Source organism: Lynx canadensis, chromosome C1 (assembly GCF_007474595.2).
Source record: "Lynx canadensis isolate LIC74 chromosome C1, mLynCan4.pri.v2, whole genome shotgun sequence".
Taxonomy (NCBI): Eukaryota; Metazoa; Chordata; class Mammalia; order Carnivora; family Felidae; genus Lynx; species Lynx canadensis.
This window is the reverse complement of record NC_044310.1, coordinates 165,579,986-165,600,954: the sequence shown is the minus strand read 5'-3', so window position 1 is coordinate 165,600,954 and position 20,969 is coordinate 165,579,986. Positions and strand designations below refer to the sequence as shown.

The following is a 20,969-nucleotide window of genomic DNA, read 5'->3' as shown; positions in this document are numbered from 1 at the left end:
AGAGAGAGTGAGAGAAGGGCAGAGCGAGAGGGAGAGAGAATTCCAAGTAGGCTCTGTGCTGTTCTTAAAGTGGGATTCAATCTCACAAACTATGAGATCATGACCTAAGCCAAAGTCAAGAGTTGGATGCTTAACTGACTGAGCTTCCCAGGCACCCCTGTTTCATTTCTTAAATTCCACATATGAGTGACATAGATTCTCAAATTAAAACCTGAGATATACTCTTAATAATTTTTTAATGTTTAATTATTTATTTTGGGAGAGAGATAGCAGGAGAAGGGCAGAGAGGGAGAGAATCCCAAGCGGACTCCATGCTGTCAGTGCAGAACCAGATGTGAAGCTCGAACTCATGAATTGTGAGATCATGACCTGAGCCGAAATCAAGAGTCAGACGTTTAACTGACTGAGCCACCCATACTCTTCTTTCTCTAGTCCCCCATCCTCAACCAATCCATCAGGAAGTACTGTAGATTCAACTTCCAGCATATCTGTCTTACCTTCATTGCCTTTCTGTCAACCCAGACCATCCTCTTACCTTGCCTCAATCATTGAAATTTCCTAATTGGTTTATCATATTCCAATCCTGTATCATCTTGCACAAAGTTCTTAATTTTTTAAAAAAATGGTTTTAAACTTTTTATTATAAAATACTTCAAACATTTAGATGTAAATATGCCCTTAAGGTTTATAAAATCTTAACATTGTACTATTTTGCTTCACAGTTTTGTTTGTTTGTTTTTTTAAAGAAAGAAACCTATTGGTAGAGTTGAAGCTTCCTCCATACCTCTCCCTGATGCCATTTCCTCCCTTCCTCCCCAGAGGTAACCACTTACATAAATTTAGAGTTTATTATTCCCATTATGCTTTATACTTTTGATACGTATTTGGATTCATACATAGTGTTTAGTATTGTTTTTAAATATTAGTAGTATTGTATAGATGATATCAGATTATAGGTTATTTGTTTTACTTAACGTTTTTGATATTTGTTTATGTTAATACAAGTGGCTTTAGTTTATTCATTAAAATTGTTGTACAGTATGTTATCAGAACAAGAGATCATAATTTGTTTATTTTTCTATTGACCGATATTGAAATGGTTTTTAATTTTTTTTTCATAATTGATCCGATAGTCTACATTTGTATATCTCTCTTCTGTACTTGTGCAAAAGTATCTCTAAACATATGTGAAGGAGTAAAATATGGGCCCTTAGGGCCTTTCTAACTTTTCTGTTTTACATAGTTGCATTACAATCTTTTATTTATTTATTTATTTATTTATTTATTTATTTATTTATTTATTTAGGAATCTTAAAAAAATAATCTGATCACTCAAAAAAACAATTATGGATCACCTACAATATGCCAGTATGAAGCAGTCAATAGGAGAGTCCAAATGTCTGCTGTCTTAGATCTTATGTACTACTGGACGGAAAACAAGTAAACTAATAAGATGATTTCAGTGAATGCTAAGTGCTGGATAATGAGTCATATCCTTCTGCTTCAAGATCTTCAATCATATTCCACTGCGTTTAGGGTTAATGTAATAACTTCTTTCCAAGCCTGTAAGACTTGGCACCATCTGACCCCTGCCTTCCTCCTCCTTTCTCTTTGGGGCTCCCTGTGCTTTTGCCACACTGACCTTGGAGTTTGGGGAACTTACTAAGCATTTTCCTGCGTCAGGACTTTTCACATGCCTTGTTCTAGCTTCCTGTTAAGTTCTTTCCAGTTTTCTTTGACTGGCTAACTCTTACTCCTGATGCAAGCCACAGGTTACTTGTCCTGGTTTCAGGTAGACCTTTCTTGATCCCCATAGAAATAGGTCCCTCCTATTAAGTCTTTCTCATGGCATTCTGCTCTTTTCCTAGTATTACTTACTACAGTATATGGTGATACATTTAAATGTCATCTGCCTCACCTCACCTGCATTACATTACGTTACAAGTTCTGTGAAGGCAGGGATGGTGCCTCTTTTGCTTTCTGCTGTATCTCCTAGCTCACAGCTTGACACGAAATGGGTCCTTGGTGAATTTTTTATTTTAATTAATTAATTAATTTATTTATTTATTTATTTTTAAGTTTATTTATTTAAATTCAAGTGTAGTGTTGGTTTCAGTGATTCATCACTTACATACAACACCCAGTGCTCATCCCAACAAATGCCCACCACCCATTTAGCCCATCCCCCCACCCACTACCCCTCTAAGCAACCCTCAGTTTGTTCTCTGTATTTAAGGGTTTCTTATGGTTTTTCCTCCCTATCTGTTTTTATATTATTTTCCCTTCACTTCCCCTATGTTTCATCTGTTGTGTTTCTTAAATTTCATATATGAGTAAAATCATATATTTGTCTTTCTCTGACTGATGTATTTCACTTAGCATAATACACTCTAGTTGCATCCAAGTTGTTACAGATTGCAAGATTTCATTCTTTTCGTTCACTGAGTTATATTCCCTTGTATATATATACAACATCTTCTTTATTCATTCTTAATTCATTTGGGCTCTTTTCATAGTTTGGCTGTTGTTGATAGTATTGCTATAAACACTGGGGTGATGTGCACCTTCAAATCAGCTTTTTTGTACCCTTTAGATAAATACCTAGTAGTGCCATTGCTGGGTCGTAATCTTGGTGAATTAAAAAAAAAATTAATACAAATTTAGTGTTTTTCTGAAAGTTTGGTTGCAGGCTCATTTTGAGCAGGTGATTTGATTTTGTTTGGGTTTTGATTTCCCTCTCTCTTTCAGGGCTCTTTCTTTCCTAAGGGTTTAGGTTAGCCTACATGAGTCCCAGACCAGAACCAGGCCTTATTATGGATTTTAAAGGCTCTGTCCTTGTGATACTGAAGATAACACAGACCTCATCAGAAAGCTAACAATGTTTGGTCTTGAGGCTATCACCCTGTCCACAGCTAGTCTCCCTTGGCTCTTAGGCAGGTGAAATTCATAGCTCTAGATGGTGGTAGACAGCAGGGCTTTTTTGTATTTTAAGCCTCTTTTAAGAAAGAATATTGAGGTAATTGGGAGAAGCTTCATTTCACTCAGGCCCTTGCTTGAAGCATTGAGCCTGGATCTAGTTTATCATCTTCCTTGGAACATTTTTAGTCCCTGTTACCTTTTCAGGAGCCAGTCTCTTTTCTCTCTCTCTCTCTCTCTCTCTCTCCTCCCTCCCTTCCTTCCTTCCTTCCTTCCTTCCTTCCTTCCTTCCTTCCTTCCTTCCTTCTTCCTTCCTTCCTTCCTTCCTTCCTTCCTTCCTTCCTTCCTTCTCTGTCTTTCTTATCATTGAAAGTAGGTTGAAGGTGTTATGACATTTCACACCCAAATACTGTAGTATGTATATCCTAATAAAAGAATATTCTCAGGGTGCCTGGGTGGCTCAGTTGGTTGAGAGTCCTACTTGGCTCGGGTCATGATCTCATGGCTCATGAGTTCGAGCCCTGCATCAGGCTCTGTGCTGACGGCTCAGAGCCTGGAGCCTGCTTCAGATTCTGTGTCTCCCTCTCTCTCTGCTCCTTCCCCATTAGTCCTCTGTCTCTCAAAAATAAATAAACATTAAAAAAAAGAACATTCTCCTACAAAATTAAAATAACCACTATCACACCTATGAAAGTTTATGTTAATAGAATGATATTACCTAATATAATGTCCATGTTCAACTTTCTCTGTCATCCCCCTTAAAAATTGCATAACAATTTTCTTTTTTTTTTTTTTTTGTTTTTTTTTCAACGTTTATTTATTTTTGGGACAGAGAGAGACAGAGCATGAACAGGGGAGGGGCAGAGAGAGAGGGAGACACAGAATCGGAAACAGGCTCCAGGCTCTGAGCCATCAGCCCAGAGCCTGACGCGGGGCTCGAACCCACGGACCGCGAGATCGTGACCTGGCTGAAGTCGGACGCTTAACCGACTGCGCCACCCAGGCGCCCCGTATAACAATTTTCAGCGAAGGATCGCACATTAGATTTTGAGTTTCTTAAGTCTTCTTTAAACCAGTACAGCTCCCATGGCCCTATTTATTTTTATTTAAAAATTTTTTGTCTCTCACGATATTGACATTTTTGAAGGGTTCAGGTCAGGCTTCTGATAGAATGACCAATAATCTGCATTTTTAAAAATTTTACTTTTTCCTGAATGATCAGATTTATGTTACACATTTGACAAGAACACAACATGTTTTTGATGACATTGTGTCCTCATCACATTGCATCCCATCAGGAGGCACATGATATTATTTTGTCTCATTAGTGGTAATGCTAAGTTTGCTTGCTTGTTTAAGGTGATCTCCACTAGACATTTTCATGATAAAGATATCTTTTTCTCTTTGAATTTAATAGGGAATCTTTGGGGTGGCAGTCTGAGACTATGTGAATATTCTGTTTAACAACAACCTTTTACCTGGTGGTATTAACATCTGTTGGTGATCCTTGTATATGTTATTATATTGGTAGTTGCAAAATAGATATCATATAATTTACCACTCCTTCTACACGCATGCACGCGCGTGCGCGCACGCACACACACACACACACACACACACATATTATTATTTTTTTTTTGGTAGAGAGCGAGAGAACACAAGCAGGAGAGAGGGGCAGAGGGAGAAAGAGAGAGCCTGACACAGGGCTTGATCCCTAGACCCTGGGATCATGACCTGAGCTGAAAACAAGAGTCAGATGCTCAACTGACTGAGCTGCCCAAGTGCCCCTACTTCTACATTTTTTAAGCTGACATGCTATAAAGAAGCCTGTTTTTTTTGTTCGTTTGTTTTAATATTTTAAAAGTATCATTATGGGCTCATAGGTTCTTTTTTCATAGGACATTTTGACCAGAAGTAAAGTGGTGCTTTTCTGCATATTTTTCAAAGTGGCTAATATATATTTATTATGTATTTTTCTTATATGATACTTCATAATCCGTTGTCTATGTTAAATAAAATATTTTAATAAATACCACAGTATAGAGTTCCATTAAAAACACTTGCCCCTTCACCAACTTTGAGATGTTGTTGTAGTCAGGTTTAAAGCTTCTTTCTTCATTTACCATGGTTAACAACTACGGCCGTGATTTATTTTCATTTATGTTCTTTTGGTGACTTCAGCATGAAATTGAATCTGGTATTGTTATTAAAAATTCATTGGGTAAAGTTCCTAGTGATAAAATATCATACACAGAAATATACTTCTCTCCCTTTCTTCCTGATAACAATGCACATGCATTTAATGCCTTCTCTGTCTTATTTTAGGATCGAAGATTCAATGATGAAATTGATAAACTAACTGGATACAAGACAAAATCACTCTTGTGCATGCCTATCCGAAGCAGTGATGGTGAGATTATTGGTGTGGCCCAGGCGATAAATAAGATTCCTGAAGGTGCTCCATTTACAGAAGATGATGAAAAAGTAAGTTTTCATGCTTTTGTGACTTGTACTCTCCTTCTTGATCATCGATTGCTCTTCTCCCTGAAAAGGACAGGACTTGCATGAATAGCTGTTGGATTAACCCATTCATGGATCAAAGAACTTTTCTTGTGTTCTACAAAATGTAGCAGACGTTTTGAATATTTCATAGAATATGGTACATGGAATGTGGTACATAGAATGTGAAGCATTGCAAGCTTCAGTAGTATCCTTCCCTGGTCTTTACCTTACTTACACGTAAGCTTTTTTAATTGAGGGTCACACTGCCACCACATATGACCCAAGGGAAGATAGGGATGATGGGAAACAAAACTGTGTTTTGGAAACTCAGCACTTCCTCTTGTGTTTTCATAACTACTGCGAAGAATTGTTTTCTCAGTTCTTATATAAAAATCTCAATAAAATGAATGTTATTTAATTGTTATTCCAAATTGCTAATAAAAAGAACATTATTTTTGTCCCTGAAGAGCAGTTGACTTTGGTAGAAGTAATGTATTTTTGTTCTGAAATTTTTAAGTTTTTCACCAGTAGCTTATTCACCAGCTCATATTAAAAAGGAGACTCTTCAAAAAGCTGAAGTTCTTTCTGGTTTTGAAGCTCTTATTACCTTCGTATTGAATAGAATCTGGTGGAATATTTATAATATTTGTGGTAAAAGCAAACTTCAAATTAGTTTAAGTTTGATGACTGCCATACATGTATTTGATTACAAAGACACTTTATATAATTTAGCCTTCAAGATGGGAAGTTGCTATTTGCTAGTACTAATTAGTAATGCATTACATTAATGCAAATGTTCTGGTATAAAAGGCCAGCATAAAATATGATTATAAGGAGACAAGATTTTTAAGTGAAGAGAGTCCTTTACTGAGGTCATATCTGTAGTTGAATTTGAATAACCCATATCCCAGAAAAGGTTTATAAACCCTGAGAGTATGATAGGACCTCAGATAATTTCCTACTGATTCAGTGAAAAACTACAGTGTGGGGGCACTTGTGTTGGGACTGTAGGAAGCACAAAGATAAATCCCAAATATGTAATGCCATCCTGGAGCTGAACAAGGCAGAAAGCAAGATTATCAGTAAGATGATCTATAACATACTTCTGGAAGAGGTGGCATTTGATCTGACCTCTCAAGAAAGCATAGGTTTTCATAAGACAGAGTCAGGTGAGAAGGTGAGGGCATTTAGGGATATATAAAATGTAGCCTACCTCATTCACTAAGCAAATGTTTCCATGGAATGTACAGATAAAGCAAAAATGTTACTTTGTGCATTTGCACGAACGGTGACAGAATCTTATAATCATGTGGCTCTTATAAGGATTCAGACAAAAGGATTAGAGTTTTGTGTTTTTTCAAACATCCCACTACCTGCCCACGACATCTCCCAAACGGTTTAGCTTATGGATGGTATTCCTGCCTTCACTCTGCCTCCTTCACTTGAAAGGATCCTTTTGTATATTTCATTCTCATCTCTGATTGCACTTCTGTCAGATTTGTTTTCTGGACTTCTCTCAGTGGATTTATACTTACGGCCTAAGGCTTCATGAGCTCTGAATGATTTAGAGGGAAGGTCTGCCCAGGGCTTTGTCTTGAAGAGCATCCGCGTTTAGCTCTACTGAGAATGAGGGCTGGGATGGAGTTCCAGCCCCACACTTAATCTTTGACTCTCAGTTCTCTCCTCTGTCAACTATACTATTCACCATTTACAGCATGAGAATTCAATTAAGATCGTAAGTAACAAATACTTTGTAATATAAGAAACTAGGTAAATATAAAACATAAATTCTTATTTCTAAATTATCATTTTTCCAAGAACTTTAAATGTTCTTCTGTATTTGTCACTTATTCCCAGGCAACTTATCTCTTAGATTCAACCTCAACTGAATATTACATTTGCTCCATGTGTTAGGTTTTTATCCTTTGCAATTTTCCTATGTGTCCAGAATAGCATTTTATTTTTTAGTCTCTATAATTCCCTCACCTGATTTAAAAACCCTACATTAAAAAAAATTACAAAAGTTAAAGCTAAAAACCCTACTCTAGTCTTACTTCTTGGAAGAAGTCTTACCAGTTTGAGCGAGTTAATTATGTTCATACAGGTGACCCTAGATGAAGAATATTTTATCTCAACTTGTGTGTCTGGATATTGTTCTTTCCTACAAGGATTCTATACATGAAAAAAGCAGAAAAAATCTATAAGTGATTAATGGGAAAGAACAAGATCTAGATACTTCTTTTCAAATAAGAGAAGACATTGTGGCATAATGGCTGCAGATAGGCCGGGCAACAGCCTACCCTGGTTGAAACTCCAACTCCGCCATAGCCTGTGTAACCTTGGGCAAGTTGTTTTGCTTTTCTGTGCTCCAATTTCCTCCTCTAGGAAGAGAGATGATAATAATAATACTTATCTCATGAGGCTATAGAGGGATTATAGGGATAGAACTATATATATATATATATATATATATATATATATATATATTATAGAGGGAGAGAATACAGGGATAGAACTTGGAAGAGTGCTCAGCACATAGTAAGCCCTCATAAAAAAAATTAGCTCTTACTGACAACACATTAATACATGTGAGATACAGTCTGGTCTCAGTTAAAAATTTAGTTCCATATAAATTGTCTAGAAGTTTTTATTATGGATAGCCTATATGCCAGTTCCACTCTTGGAGTTACAACAATGAAATGAAGGATCTACTTCTTTATAAATTCACATTTGTCTTGTGGGATTGTCAATGCACATAGTATTTTACTTGGCACAATTAAAAAAAAAAGTCTTGGCACAAGACAATGCTTCTACTAATTTGTAGTCTACTTTTTAATGTAGAATTATTTCTTACATATATGTCCACATGTGAATGTAGTCTATATTTGCCATTTTTAGGGATTATGAGGTTTTTTTTTCTTTTTCTACATAGCATAGTTTGCTTAATCATTGTCCCATTACTGGAAATTTGGGTTGTTTCTGGTTTTTCACTAATTCAAATAGCTCCTGAATGAGCATCTTGAACAAATTACCTTTTTCTTCTGTGTTATTTCCTTGGGGTATATTCCAAAGACTGAAGTTACTGAGTCAAAGGGCAAGAAAAGTTTTATAGCTCTCATTCCAAGATACAGATAGCTTTCAGGAATATTGAACCTATTTATAATAGTAGTAGCATGCATATACCTTTTCTTGCAGAGCCCTGCCAACTTTGTGCAATTCACATTTTAAAACTCAAATTAGTTTTCTTTGGTCTGTTAGGCAGGCTTCAGACAACCTCCTCCCATATTCACCGGTATAAACTTAGTTTCAGTATTGCCTGCAAGTAAGGAAACAAGGAAGCCCAGTGCTCAGTGCTGGGTAGGGGGCTCCTGATACGATAGCATTTGAGGCAGGTTCAAGTCTTTGCCCTGCTGCTTATTAGCTGAGTGACCTTCAGCAAGTTGCTCTATTTTTCTTGGACTCAGAACCTCCATAATAGCGTTGTTGTGAAGGGTAAAATAGATTATTGGTGTAAAGCGCTTAAGGTAGCACTTACAGCAAATGAACTTCATGAAATCTCGTCATCTATTTCAAAGCCAAACAAACAATTTGAATCTATTTGTTATTTTATTTATACACATAACTGCTATGTCATTGTTCATATGGGTGGTGGTAAATTTGGTGCATATTTAGCCTAATATGATTTGTATCTCCTGATTTCTTAAAATGTCAACTCCTGGAGACTATCAGTTGTGTTGTGTTTGGTGTAATTCCAAACATTTTGCGATATGAGAATCAGTAAATTATTTGCCTGGGATAAATTGAAAATTAAATGTGGTATATTCATTTCTGGACTATTTATGTATCTAACATAATTGTGCAGAGGATCTTATTGTGTCTCTTGAAAATTCTATGCCTGTATTTCAATGGCTGTGCTGTATCATATTCATGGAAAAGGCTGGGAAGGTCATCAAGATCATTTCCCACCAACCTTGCCCTCATCCTCAGGAATCTTTACCTGACAGGTGGTCATCCAGACTCTGCCTAAAAACTTCCCTTTCAATGACTTTAAAATCATCATACTCTTTAAAGTGCTTGCATAATTAGCAATAATTTTATCAGCAGTGGTTAGAGTTTAAGTGAAATAATAGTCTACCATAAGAACATATTAATAATTTAAATTACATACTGACAAATTACTAGTTTGGTAATTCACGTTGGAAGTGCACACAAAGGCAGATCATACAAATGAGAGGATTGGAATTTCTTGGTTCACTTCATGGGTTTCTAGCAAATGTCCCTGTTTTTCAGTGATGTGTATAAGCCAGCTGATTTAAATGGTATGACTACACTCTTTGCATCCAATTAATTTATCACTTTGTTAGTCTTGGGTGAGTAAAGAGAGGCATTATTTTGCAGAATAAAATAATGACAGTTGGATGGGAGCAAACATTGGTGATCTATCAAGATGTAAGGGCAGGCCAGATGAAACCTGGGGTATGAAAATGAACATGGGCTCTTCTCTGTCCTTCCCAGCTTGCCTATACCTGGTCCCCAAAGGAGCCATTCTTACTGCAATGTTGCATAAAGAATATGTCCATTGCATTTACTTCCCAACAGCTGACATATAAGCAGTTGTGGCTTGAAGTTCTTTGGCTAATCTCTACAGGTTTTCTTCAGCGTATGGTCACCTCTCTCCAACTCATGATTCAGAGTGTTCAGCTACCCTACTGCTCTGCTTTGTGCCAGCATGTTCAGACACCCTGCAGAACTGGGATGCAGCCAACTGAACTTGGCTGCTGGGACTGGCCACATTCCAGGAATCCGTTATGGGTGATGCTGCCCTGCCAATTGGTGTTGAGGATGGTGCACAGATGATGCTAATAAGACTTGCAGATGGGGCGCCTGGGTGGCGCAGTCGGTTAAGCGTCCGACTTCAGCCAGGTCACGATCTCGCGGTCCGTGAGTTCGAGCCCCGCGTCAGGCTCTGGGCTGATGGCTCAGAGCCTGGAGCCTGTTTCCGATTCTGTGTCTCCCTCTCTGTCTGCCCCTCCCCCGTTCATGCTCTGTCTCTCTCTGTCCCAAAAAAAATAAATAAACGTTGGAAAAAAAAATTAAAAAAAATTAAAAAAAAAAAGACTTGCAGAAGCTGGAGCTTTGTTACTTGCAACAGGCTTGAGCCTCACAGCCAAATAATGGGAAGGATTTGATAAGCTCTTGGCTTTACATTTTTTAGCTATTCTTGATTGTGCAAAGGCTAATGTTTAAGATCATGGTGCGATGTCAAGGGTGCAAAAGGTATTACAGTTCAGTGTAGTAAGAGGGATGTTGAATACATTGTGCTGATAGGAGTGACAAACTGGGGGTCCCAGAAGAATGAATGCAGCTCACAGATGTGTGACTTGCATGGAATTTGACTGGCATAAAATTGATTTTTTTTGGAAGTCCGTAGACATGGCCGCAAGCTTTAGTTCTGCCATAATAGCTAATCCCCAAACAACTAGTGAGTTTAATAAAATCGACTTAATGGAAGCAAGATGGACAGATTTTTTCTGTCGTCTTCCGAAGAGTTAGTTTCTACACAAAGGTACTTTTCAAAAAGTTAACATTTTTTTTAAAAATCTCCTGGTATACATGGCTAGTGGTATTGCAATTCTGCCAGGCAGGTTTATGTGTTTTCTATTAATGTTCTATTGTCTTTTGGACACTCAAATGCTAAACAAACAGTGAATTAACTAATTATAAGAAGTGGCCTTTGTGTTCTTACCTCATTTTGCCCCTTTTCTACCTATATTCCACTCCAGTTAAGTTAGATTTTCAAACCTGTTGCAATAAAATTATAGTTAAAAATCAGTGCCTAGCAAAAAGATTTTAGAATTCCTGGCAGATGGCTCATGATTTCAAGTTATATTTGATCAATAAGATTTCAGTCCTAGAAAAATTTAGATTAAATCTCATAATTTGTTGATTGCAATACTTTATCTACATTTCAACTGCCTAGTCATTGCACTATTTGCCTTTTAACAGCTATTACCCAGGTCCCATATGATCACTGTGAAACTACCAGAGCTTCAGAGACTCATTTGTTCATGTTCTAAGTGTTCCCTGGACTATATCTGACTGAGAGTTTCAGAAACAAGCAAGATATGCATGAAAACCATTACCAACACAGTCCTTGTCAGAACTCAGGTTAAACTTCAGGGAATTTTTTCGGTTGGAGAAATATTGTTGTGGACTTCTGGCTCTATTCTCTGCCTCTTGCATAGGCAGTCTAACTTTGGGGTAAGAAGTCAGGTCTACCTGTCAGGGACCTGCTTAGGGGTTCGCATTCAATAGAAAATGGTCACTCTATTCCGGATTTGGCCTTGTGCTTTACTTATATTCATATCTAATTGCAAAAGGTCTCATCTTCTTAATACTTTTCTGAGATTTAAGTCCTATTCTGACATCTCTGATTTAAGTAGGCACTACTCCAAAAGTGATTATCGTTTGTCCTTAATAGTGGTTCCTAATATTTTATAGTTTAACATTTTTTCAGATGTCCTCAATGATTGCAGTTGGATTTTGACTAACAATTAATTTAGAGAATATGCAGTGATCAGATTATCAGGAAGTAAAAAAAAAAATTAGTAATACAACAATTGACAAAATGAAGGACAGTGACTACATGGTGCATTTTGCATTTCAGATGCAAATAATGCTTGACATGCTTGCAAATTTATAAGCCTCTTGCAAAAATTCTGATGTCTTCAGATAATCCCAGCATTTGTAATTTCTTACTTTCTTGGTTTCTCAATTTCTGAGAGTTACCAAGGAAATGGTACGTGCTTGGATGTGACATCCTTCTATGTCTTTCCATATACTTTGCAAAACATTGTAAGGTAGTTTGCATTTATCAGGAACATGAAATAGCAGGGACACAAAATAAATGAACTAGATAATTCAGAGGGCTATCACTGCATCTCCAATGCAGAATGGAGAGAATTTTGAGTGATCATTGATCCAAACATTATTCTTACCAGCTGAATAGTGTTCACCATGTGGAGGAACTATTCACTCATTCGCAACTTACTGAGTTTCTACTTAGTAGAACACTACTATGTTTGAGGCACTGTTCCCAGTACTGGGGTTAAACTGATGAATAAGACGGACAAAGATTTCTTCTCTCTCCGAGCTTAATTCTTGTGGTAGAGACAGACAATAAGCGAAATATATATGTAGGTATATAATGTAGCTTTAAGTAGTGATTAGATGTATAATTTTTATGATTTAGATAATTCAACAATTTTTTCCTGTACCTTTTACTTACATGAGTAAGGGCTACATATCACAAGGGCTTACATGAGTAAGTAAGGGCTTACATGAGTAAGGGCTTACATATCACAAGGGCTTATGATAAAATAATGGCTTTTAGTAGAGACCAAGATTTCATCCAAAGCTCCTTCTCAAATAACTATGATAAATTGTGATGGACTCTTCAATTGAATCTATCTTTTTTCCTCTGAACTCCAGGTGTTCACATAAGGTGTGAGTTCCTCTAGGCTGCCTTAGGTGCTAACCTTGAAGTACAAGACACCATTGTCTTTTTATTGTGCTCACCTCAAGTATCATTGTGATGCATCTGCTCATGAGTATCAGGCTGTAATCTTGTTATCAATCTACCATCACCTGAACTGGGGACATTAAGAGACTTGACGACCTTAAATCTGACCCCACCAGGCTAGAGATATATAGGGCTGGACGGACAAGACTCTAGGGGCATCTGGGAGGGAAAGGTCAGGGGTGAGAGGAGTTTAGTGCATTTTGATTTTCAGGGACCAGTACATCCATGGCTTCTACTAGCTGGCAGGACATGAAATACTCTTACTAGTCAAGCCACTTATAAAAGTGGAAAATGACAGAAAACTGTCTTATAAACTCTATCTCTGATTTATACATGGCTTGGACAAGGGAGAATGATACGCAATCACAGATCAGAAATAAATAAGCACTTGGTGGCAGGAAGAATGATTACTAAAGAACAAGAACAGGGTGTTGTGGATTCTTGTTCAGTGAAGATTTCAAATTAAGACAGATAACTGTCTTCTTTGAATAACTATTCTAGTGTTATTGTCTGAATAAAACAGCAAGGTTTCTTCTTTTCACCTTAAGGCTGAAATACTTGAATTGGAATTTTGAAAACTTAAATTCTTTTTTGAGTAAAAGTGAAATTTAGTTGAATTCCAAGTACATTAAGCATCTTGGTCTTTCTTGTTTTATTTTCCTTTTTTTTTATGAAAGATTCTTTTCATTTTTTTAAAGTAAAAAATTTTTATTTTTATTTATTTTTTTCACCATTTTATTTGTTTTTTAAAATTTACATCCAAGTTAGCATATAGTGCAATAATGATTTCAGGAGTGGATTTCTTAATGCCCCTTACCCATTTAGCCCATCCCCCCTCCCACAACCCCTCTAGTAACTCTCTGTTCTCCATATTTAAGAGTCTCTTATGTTTTGTCCTCCTCCCTGTTTTTATATTATTTTTGATTCCCTTCCCTTATGTTCATCTGTTATGTCTCTTAAAGTCCTCATATGAGGGAAGTCATATGATTTTTGTCTTTCTCTGACTGACTAATTTCGCTTAGTTCCATCCACATGGTTGCAAATGGCAAGATTTCATTCTTTTTGATTGCTGAGTAATACTCCATTGTATATATATACCACATCTTCTTTATCCATTCATCCATTGATGGACATTTGGGCTCTTTCCATACTTTGGCTATTGTTGGTAGTGCTGCTATAAACATTGGGGTGCATATGCCTCTTCGAAACAGCAAATCTGTATCCCTTGGATAAATACCTAGTAGTGCAATTGCTGGGTTGTAGGGTAGTTCTATTTTTAGTTTTTTGAGGAACCTTCATACTGTTTTCCAGAGTGGCTGCACCAGCTTGCATTCCTACGAACAATGCAAAAGACATCCTCTTTCTCTGCATCCTTGCCAACATCTGTTGTCGCCTGAGTTGTTAATGTTAGCCATTCTGACAGGTGTGAGGGGGTATCTCATTGTGGTTTTGATTTGTATTTCCCTGATGATGAGTGAAGTTGAGCATTTTTTCATGTGTCGGTTGGCCATCTGGATGTCTTCTTTGGAGAAGTGTCTATTCATGTCTTTTGCCCATTTCTTCACTGGATGATTTGGTTTTTGGGTGTTGAGTTTGCTCAGTTCTTTATAGATTTTGGATAGTAACCCTTTATCTGATCTGTTGTTTGCAAATATCTTCTCCCATTCTGTCGGCTGCCTTTTAGTTTTGCTGATTGTTTCCTTTGCTGTGCAGAAGCTTTTTATTTTGATGAAGTCCCAGTAGTTCATCTTTGCTTTTGTTTCCCTTTCCTCTGGAGACGTGTTGAGTAAGAAGTTGCTGCGGCCAAGGTCAAGGAGGTTTTTGCCTGCTTTCTCCTCGGGGATTTTGATGGCTTCCTGTCTTACATTGAGGTCTTTCATCCATTTTGAGTTTATTTTTGTGTATGGTGGAAGAAAGTGGTCCAGGTTCATTCTTCTGCATGTCACTGTCCGGTTTTCCCAGCTCCATTTGCTGAAGAGATTCTCTTTATTCCATTGGATGTTCTTTCCTGCTTTGTCAAAGATTAATTGGCCATATGTTTGTGGGTCCATTTCTGGATTCTCTATTCTGTTCCATTGATCTGAGTGTCTGTTTTTGTCCCCATACCATACTGTCTTGATGATTGCAGCTTTGTAATACAGCTTGAAGTCTGGGATTGTGATGCCTCCTGCTTTGGTTTTCTTTTTCAAGATTGCTTTGGCTATTTGGGGTCTTTTCTGGTTCCATACAAATTTTAGGATTGTTTGTTGTAGCTCTGTGAAGAATGCTGCTGTTATTTTGATAGATATTGCATTGAATATGTAGATTGCTTTGGGTAGTGTTGACATTTTAACAATCTTTGTTCTTCCTATCCAGGAGCATGGAATACTTTTCCATTTTTTTTGTGTGTGTCTTCTTCAATTTCTTTTGTAAGCTTTCTATAATTTTCAGTGTATAGATTTTTGACCTCTTTGGTTAGATTTATTCCTAGGTTTTTTATGGTTTTTGGTGTACTGTAAATTGGATCTATTCCTTGATTTCTCTTTCTGTCACTTCATTGTTGGTGTATAGGAATGCAGCTGATTTCTGTGCATTGATTTTATATCCTACAACTTTGCTGACTTCATGGGTCAGTTCTGGCAGTTTTTTGGTGGAATCCTTTGGATTTTCCATATAAAGTATCATGTCATTTGCAAAGACTGAAAGTTTGATCTCCTCCTGGCCAATTTGGATGCCTTTTATTTCTTTGTGTTGTCTGATTGCTGAGGCGAAGACTTCCAATATGATGTTGAATAACAGTGGCGAGAGTGGACATCCCTGTCTTGTTCCTGACCTTAGGGGGAAAGCTCTCAGTTTTTCCCCATTGAGGAGCATATTAGCGTTGGGTCATTCATATATGGCTTTTATGATCTTGAGGTATGATCCTTCCATCCCTACTTTCTTGATGAAAGATTATTTTCTAATTGTAAGAGTAATGCAAGCTTATCATAGAAAATTTTCAAAGTACAAAAATAAAGGGAAAACTAAAATCACCCAAAATCTTAACTTTTACATAATTCTGTTAATATTCTTGGTGTATTTCCTTATATTTACTTGTTTTTGCCTATAAATAAAGATATAATTCCAAATTTGCATCATGGGGTATAATGGTATTTTATCATGCTTTAAACAATTCTTTAAGAAGGTAATTTATGTGTCTGCATTATGTTCTACCATGTAATTGTACAAGAGTTTAATTTTTTTAAATGTCTTTTTTTTAATGTTTATTTATTTTTGAGTGAGACAGAATACCAGCAGGGGAGAGGGAGAGGGAGAGGGAGAGGGAGAGAGAGAAACACAGAATCCAAAGCAGGCTCCAGGCTCTGAACTGTCGGCACAGAGCCCCATGCGGGGCTCGAACTCATGGGCTGTGAGATCATGATCTGAGCCGTAGCCGGGCGCTTAACTGACTGAGCCACCCAGGTGCCCCTATACAATAGTTTAATCTTTTTTTCCCCCTCGATGTTTAGATTGTTTCCAAAATTATGTTATAATAAAATTGCAGCTAATGAACTTCTTTATAAATAAATCTTGGACTCCATCTTAGGATAGCTATATCAAGTTGCTGTTTTGTAGGCCAAAAATATTGGTAATTTTCTATGGTTCAAACTGATGCTTAGGGTTACGGGGTCAAGGAGTTTGAACATTAATAATTTTTTACAACAACCTTATTGTGGGATAATTCCATACCATACAATTAATTTATTTAAAGCATGCAATACTTGTAGAGATGTATAACCATCACCACACTCAATTTGTGAAAATTTTTATTACTCCAAAAGAAACCCTGTACCCATTAGTAGTCGTTTTCATTTGCCCCCAGCTCTCTGTCTTAGACAACTATCAATATACTTCCTGGCTTTATGGATTTGCCTATTTTGGACAATTTGTAAAAAGGAATCATACAATATGTGGTCCTCAGTGACAGGCTTCTTTCATTTAGCATAACGTTTTCAGATTTATCCACGTTGCAGCATATATCAGTGCTACTTCATTTCTTTTTGTGACTGAATAATATTCCGTTACATGGATATATGACATTTTATTTATCCATTCCTGAGTTGACGGACATTTGTTTCTCCTTCTCAACTATTATGAATAATACTGCTGTGAACGTTTGCATGCTAGTTTTCATTTTTCTTGGATAATGTACCTAGGAGTGGAATTGCTGGGTCACATGGCAACTCTGATATTTAACCTTTTGGGGAACTGACTGTTTTCAAAAATGGATGCACTATTTTACATTTCCACCAGCAATGTATGAGTGTTCTAATTTCTCCACAACCTTGCCTGTACTTATTATTATTGGTGTTTTTGATTAGAGCCATCCTAGTGGGTATGAAGTGGTGTTTCATTGTGGTTTTGATTTGCCTTATCCTGGTAGCTAGTGATGTTGAGCATCTTTTAATGTAGTCATTGGTAGAACATTTATTTTTAAGGTTCATGATAAATTTCACCCATTTTTCTCTCCAGAAAATGGAGTTACTTTATGATGCCAATAGCCATATGTCAACTCACTGAAACTTTACCAGCTTCGACATTATAATTTTTACAAATTACATTCTTTTGATTTCTTTTTTTTTTTCATTGTATTTAAATCCATGTTAGTTAACATATAGTGTAATGATTGTTTCAGGAGTAGAATTTAGTGATTAATCACTTACATTATAACACCCAGTGCTCATCCTACCAAGTGCCCTCCTTAATGCCCATCACCCATTTAGCCCATCCTCCCATCCAACACCCTCCAGCAACCCTTAGTTTGTTCTCTGTATTTAAAAGCCTCTTATGGTTTGCCTCGTTTTCTGTTTTATCTTGTTTTTCCTTCCCTTTCCCTATGTTCATCTGTTTTGTTTCTTAAATTCCACATATGAGTGAAATATGGTAATGGTCTTTCTGAATGACTTATTTTGCTTAGCATAATACATTCTAGTTCCATCCACGTTGTTGCAAATGGCAAGATTTCATTCTTTTTTGATCGCCATCACCAAGTAATATTCCCATGTATGTGTGTGTATGTATATATACCACATCTTCTTTCTCCATTTGTCAGTCTATAGACATTTAGGCTCTTTCCATAATTTGGCTGTTGTTGATAGTGTGGCTGTAAACATTGGGCTGCATGTACCCCTTCCTATCAGCATTTTGTAAATACCTAGTAGTGCAATTGCTGGGTCATAGGGTAGCTCAATTTTTAATTTTTTGAGGAACCTCTGAAGTGTTTTCAAGTAGCCGCACCAGTTTGCATTCCCACCAACAGTGCAAAAGTGTTCCCCTTTCTCCACATCCTTGCCAACGTCGGTTGTTTCCTGAGTTATTAATTTTAGCCATTCTGACAGGTGTGAGGGGGTATCTCATTGTGGTTTTGATTTGTATTTCCCTGATTTTCAGGTGTATGTTAGCCATCTGGATGTCTTCTTTGGAAAAATGTCTGTTCATGTCTTTTGCTTATTTCTTCACCGGATTATTTGTTTTTTGGATGTTGAGTTTGCTCAGTTCTTTATAGATTTTTGATACTAACCCTTTATCTGATATGTCATTTGCAAATATCTTCTCCCATTCCATTGGTTGCCTTTTAGTTTTGTTGGTTGTTTGCTTTGCTGTGCAGAAGCTTTTTATCTTGATGAGGTGCCAGTAGTTTCTTTTGATTTCTAATTTCACTTTATTTCCACTCCTTTGATTTATTCTGTGTTTGCATTCCACAATAAACTAATTAACCATTTATCTAAGTTAATATATTTTTTTAATTAGAAAAAAAAAGCTAGCATGAAGCAAACTGGCCTAAGTTTGTTTGGTCACACACAACTATTAGGTTGTTCATAATAGCACCTAGGTACATCATAATAGTTGCCAAAAAGTTTGCAGTAAGTAGGAGTTGGAGTTGACTACTAACTGTCAAATAACTTTGCAACTTTGCTGCTTGGTTTTAATGAAAGCAGATCTCAGACGAAATTCTGCTGCATATCAAGACATTTATTTAAACAAAAAATTTATTGGCAAGTCAGGTCACATAGTTCAGACACTGTTCAGTAAGCTTTATGAAGTCCACGTTCTCTTCATTTTAGGTGATCAAAACACCACTTGCAAGTTTCAAAAGCAGAATCCAGTTGCTTTTGTGGTGGACATCAGGCAACCAGAATCCTTTGACCAGATGGATGGCAGGACTGGATAGCCTCAGGGTCCATCCCAATGAATACAAGTTTGGAATTTTCTAGATTTTTATACCTTATTAATAAAAGAGTTGGAGGGATGTCTCTAGAATATTATTACCAATACACACATCCTGCATACCACTCATTTCAGTAATTATCATCCATATTTATATATGTTGTGCTAATTTCTAATTTCACCAGTAAAATTCCATTTTTAACATTGGCAAAGCACCATGCTATTAATGGCAGGTAAAGCTCTCTGGAGCACGTGTAATAGACACATTTGGAGTATGGCTTTCTGATTACCTTGGAGGGTGAATTCTTGATGGGGCAACTGTCTCTTCTTCAATGGCATATCAAACCTGTTCCCTTCCACATGCACATAATTTCACATTATCTTAGCTAAAGGAAAAGCACATTTTAGACATCAAAACAGCATGGAGTATCTCTCAGTGTTTGGTTTTTTTTTTTCCCTCAGAAAGAGAACAAGGAAATAAAACCATTTATTAAGTGCCTACTCTGTGATTAGTGCTTTGCATACATTATCTCATTTAATCTCCAACAATCCTGTGGGTAGTGGTTATCATCTTCATTTTATGGATGGGAAAATGAAATGTGAGAGATTTTAATAATGTGTCCAGGATCACTTGGTTTGTAAGTAGTAGAAGTGGGCATTGTCTCTGCCTGTCCATCTTCTTATGGCACATTGGAATGCTTGGAGGACCCTTATTATTTTCGTATTACGGCATCCTTGCATTGGAGACTCATGAATGCATAGATAGAGCTGTACTTGATGTACATGTATAGGTGGTTAAATAAATGTGAAATTCTACATATTTAATAGATTTCAGGGAGAGTGTGTGACTGAGGAAAACGTGATTTCTAAATTACAGTGCTGGAGGCATTCTGGCCTTTCATAAATATCTGTGACCAAGTTTAAGCTTTATGTCTGGAAGAAAAATAAAAACACTAACAGGCTAATGAGTTGAGAATTATTAAAAAATAGTGATGACTTTGTACACATACAACTATGAAGTAGATACTTTAATATTTTCCTTTTACTCCAGTTTGCTGTTTCACTGATAAGTAAAACATTTTACATTTATGGTTTTTAATGTATTTTTTCCCTCCTCAGGATGAAAAAGAGGTGAGGATAAGTATGACTATAGCTTTCTTTTGCTTTTTGCAAGTGAGAATTTGCAAATAGTGTTCAATTTCACTGAGCAGCAAAGTGAGGTGTTCCAGTGAATTATCTCTAGTTGAGAGGGTTTTTTTTTTTTAATGTTTAGCAAAATTGTGGAGTATGCTGTTTAAATGAAGCTACACTATATTCTTGCAGAATTTCAAATGGAATATAAGATGACTCTGTAGCACACTTCATAATTTTTACTTTAAATAATGTATTAATTTTTAAAATATACTTGGATATTTATTTTTTCCTTTCTTTTTTCTTTCTGTATTGGAAGTAGAAATGAAGCCATTTCTTTTTGTCATTTTCCATTATTTCCTTTTATTTCTCCCACATGTGCCCTGGATAATATCCTGGCTAGATATGATTGTAGGCTATTTTCACTGGCAGATTCTGATTCCATTGCCAATAAGCAACAATAGGAGCATTGTCCCCACCCCCTTCATATTCTGCACACTCCATTTAGAAATGAGAAAAAGTCTCAAAGGTAGGCACTACTATATTACCAAAGCAGGCAGCAAATTCCCCCCGGGGAGGCCCTGAGCTGGAGTGAGAGCATGTTAAGAGGGGGAGAAAGTAATGAACACTTTTGAAAAATGAGGTTATGTAA

At 36.7% G+C, this 20,969-nt stretch overlaps 1 protein-coding gene across 2 annotated transcripts in view; it reads left to right on the top strand.

Moving 5' to 3' along the window:
- The window catches only part of PDE11A (phosphodiesterase 11A), a 412,306-nt gene that overhangs the window by 79,577 nt on the left and 311,760 nt on the right, over positions 1–20,969 (top strand). The window contains exon 2 of one of the 2 annotated variants that reach the window (XM_030325285.1): positions 5,250–5,400. In XM_030325285.1, the coding sequence (XP_030181145.1) occupies positions 5,250–5,400 (151 nt within the window). Of the gene's footprint in view, positions 1–5,241; positions 5,401–20,969 lie in introns of both variants that reach the window. The other variant, XM_030325284.1, reaches the window with a different exon arrangement.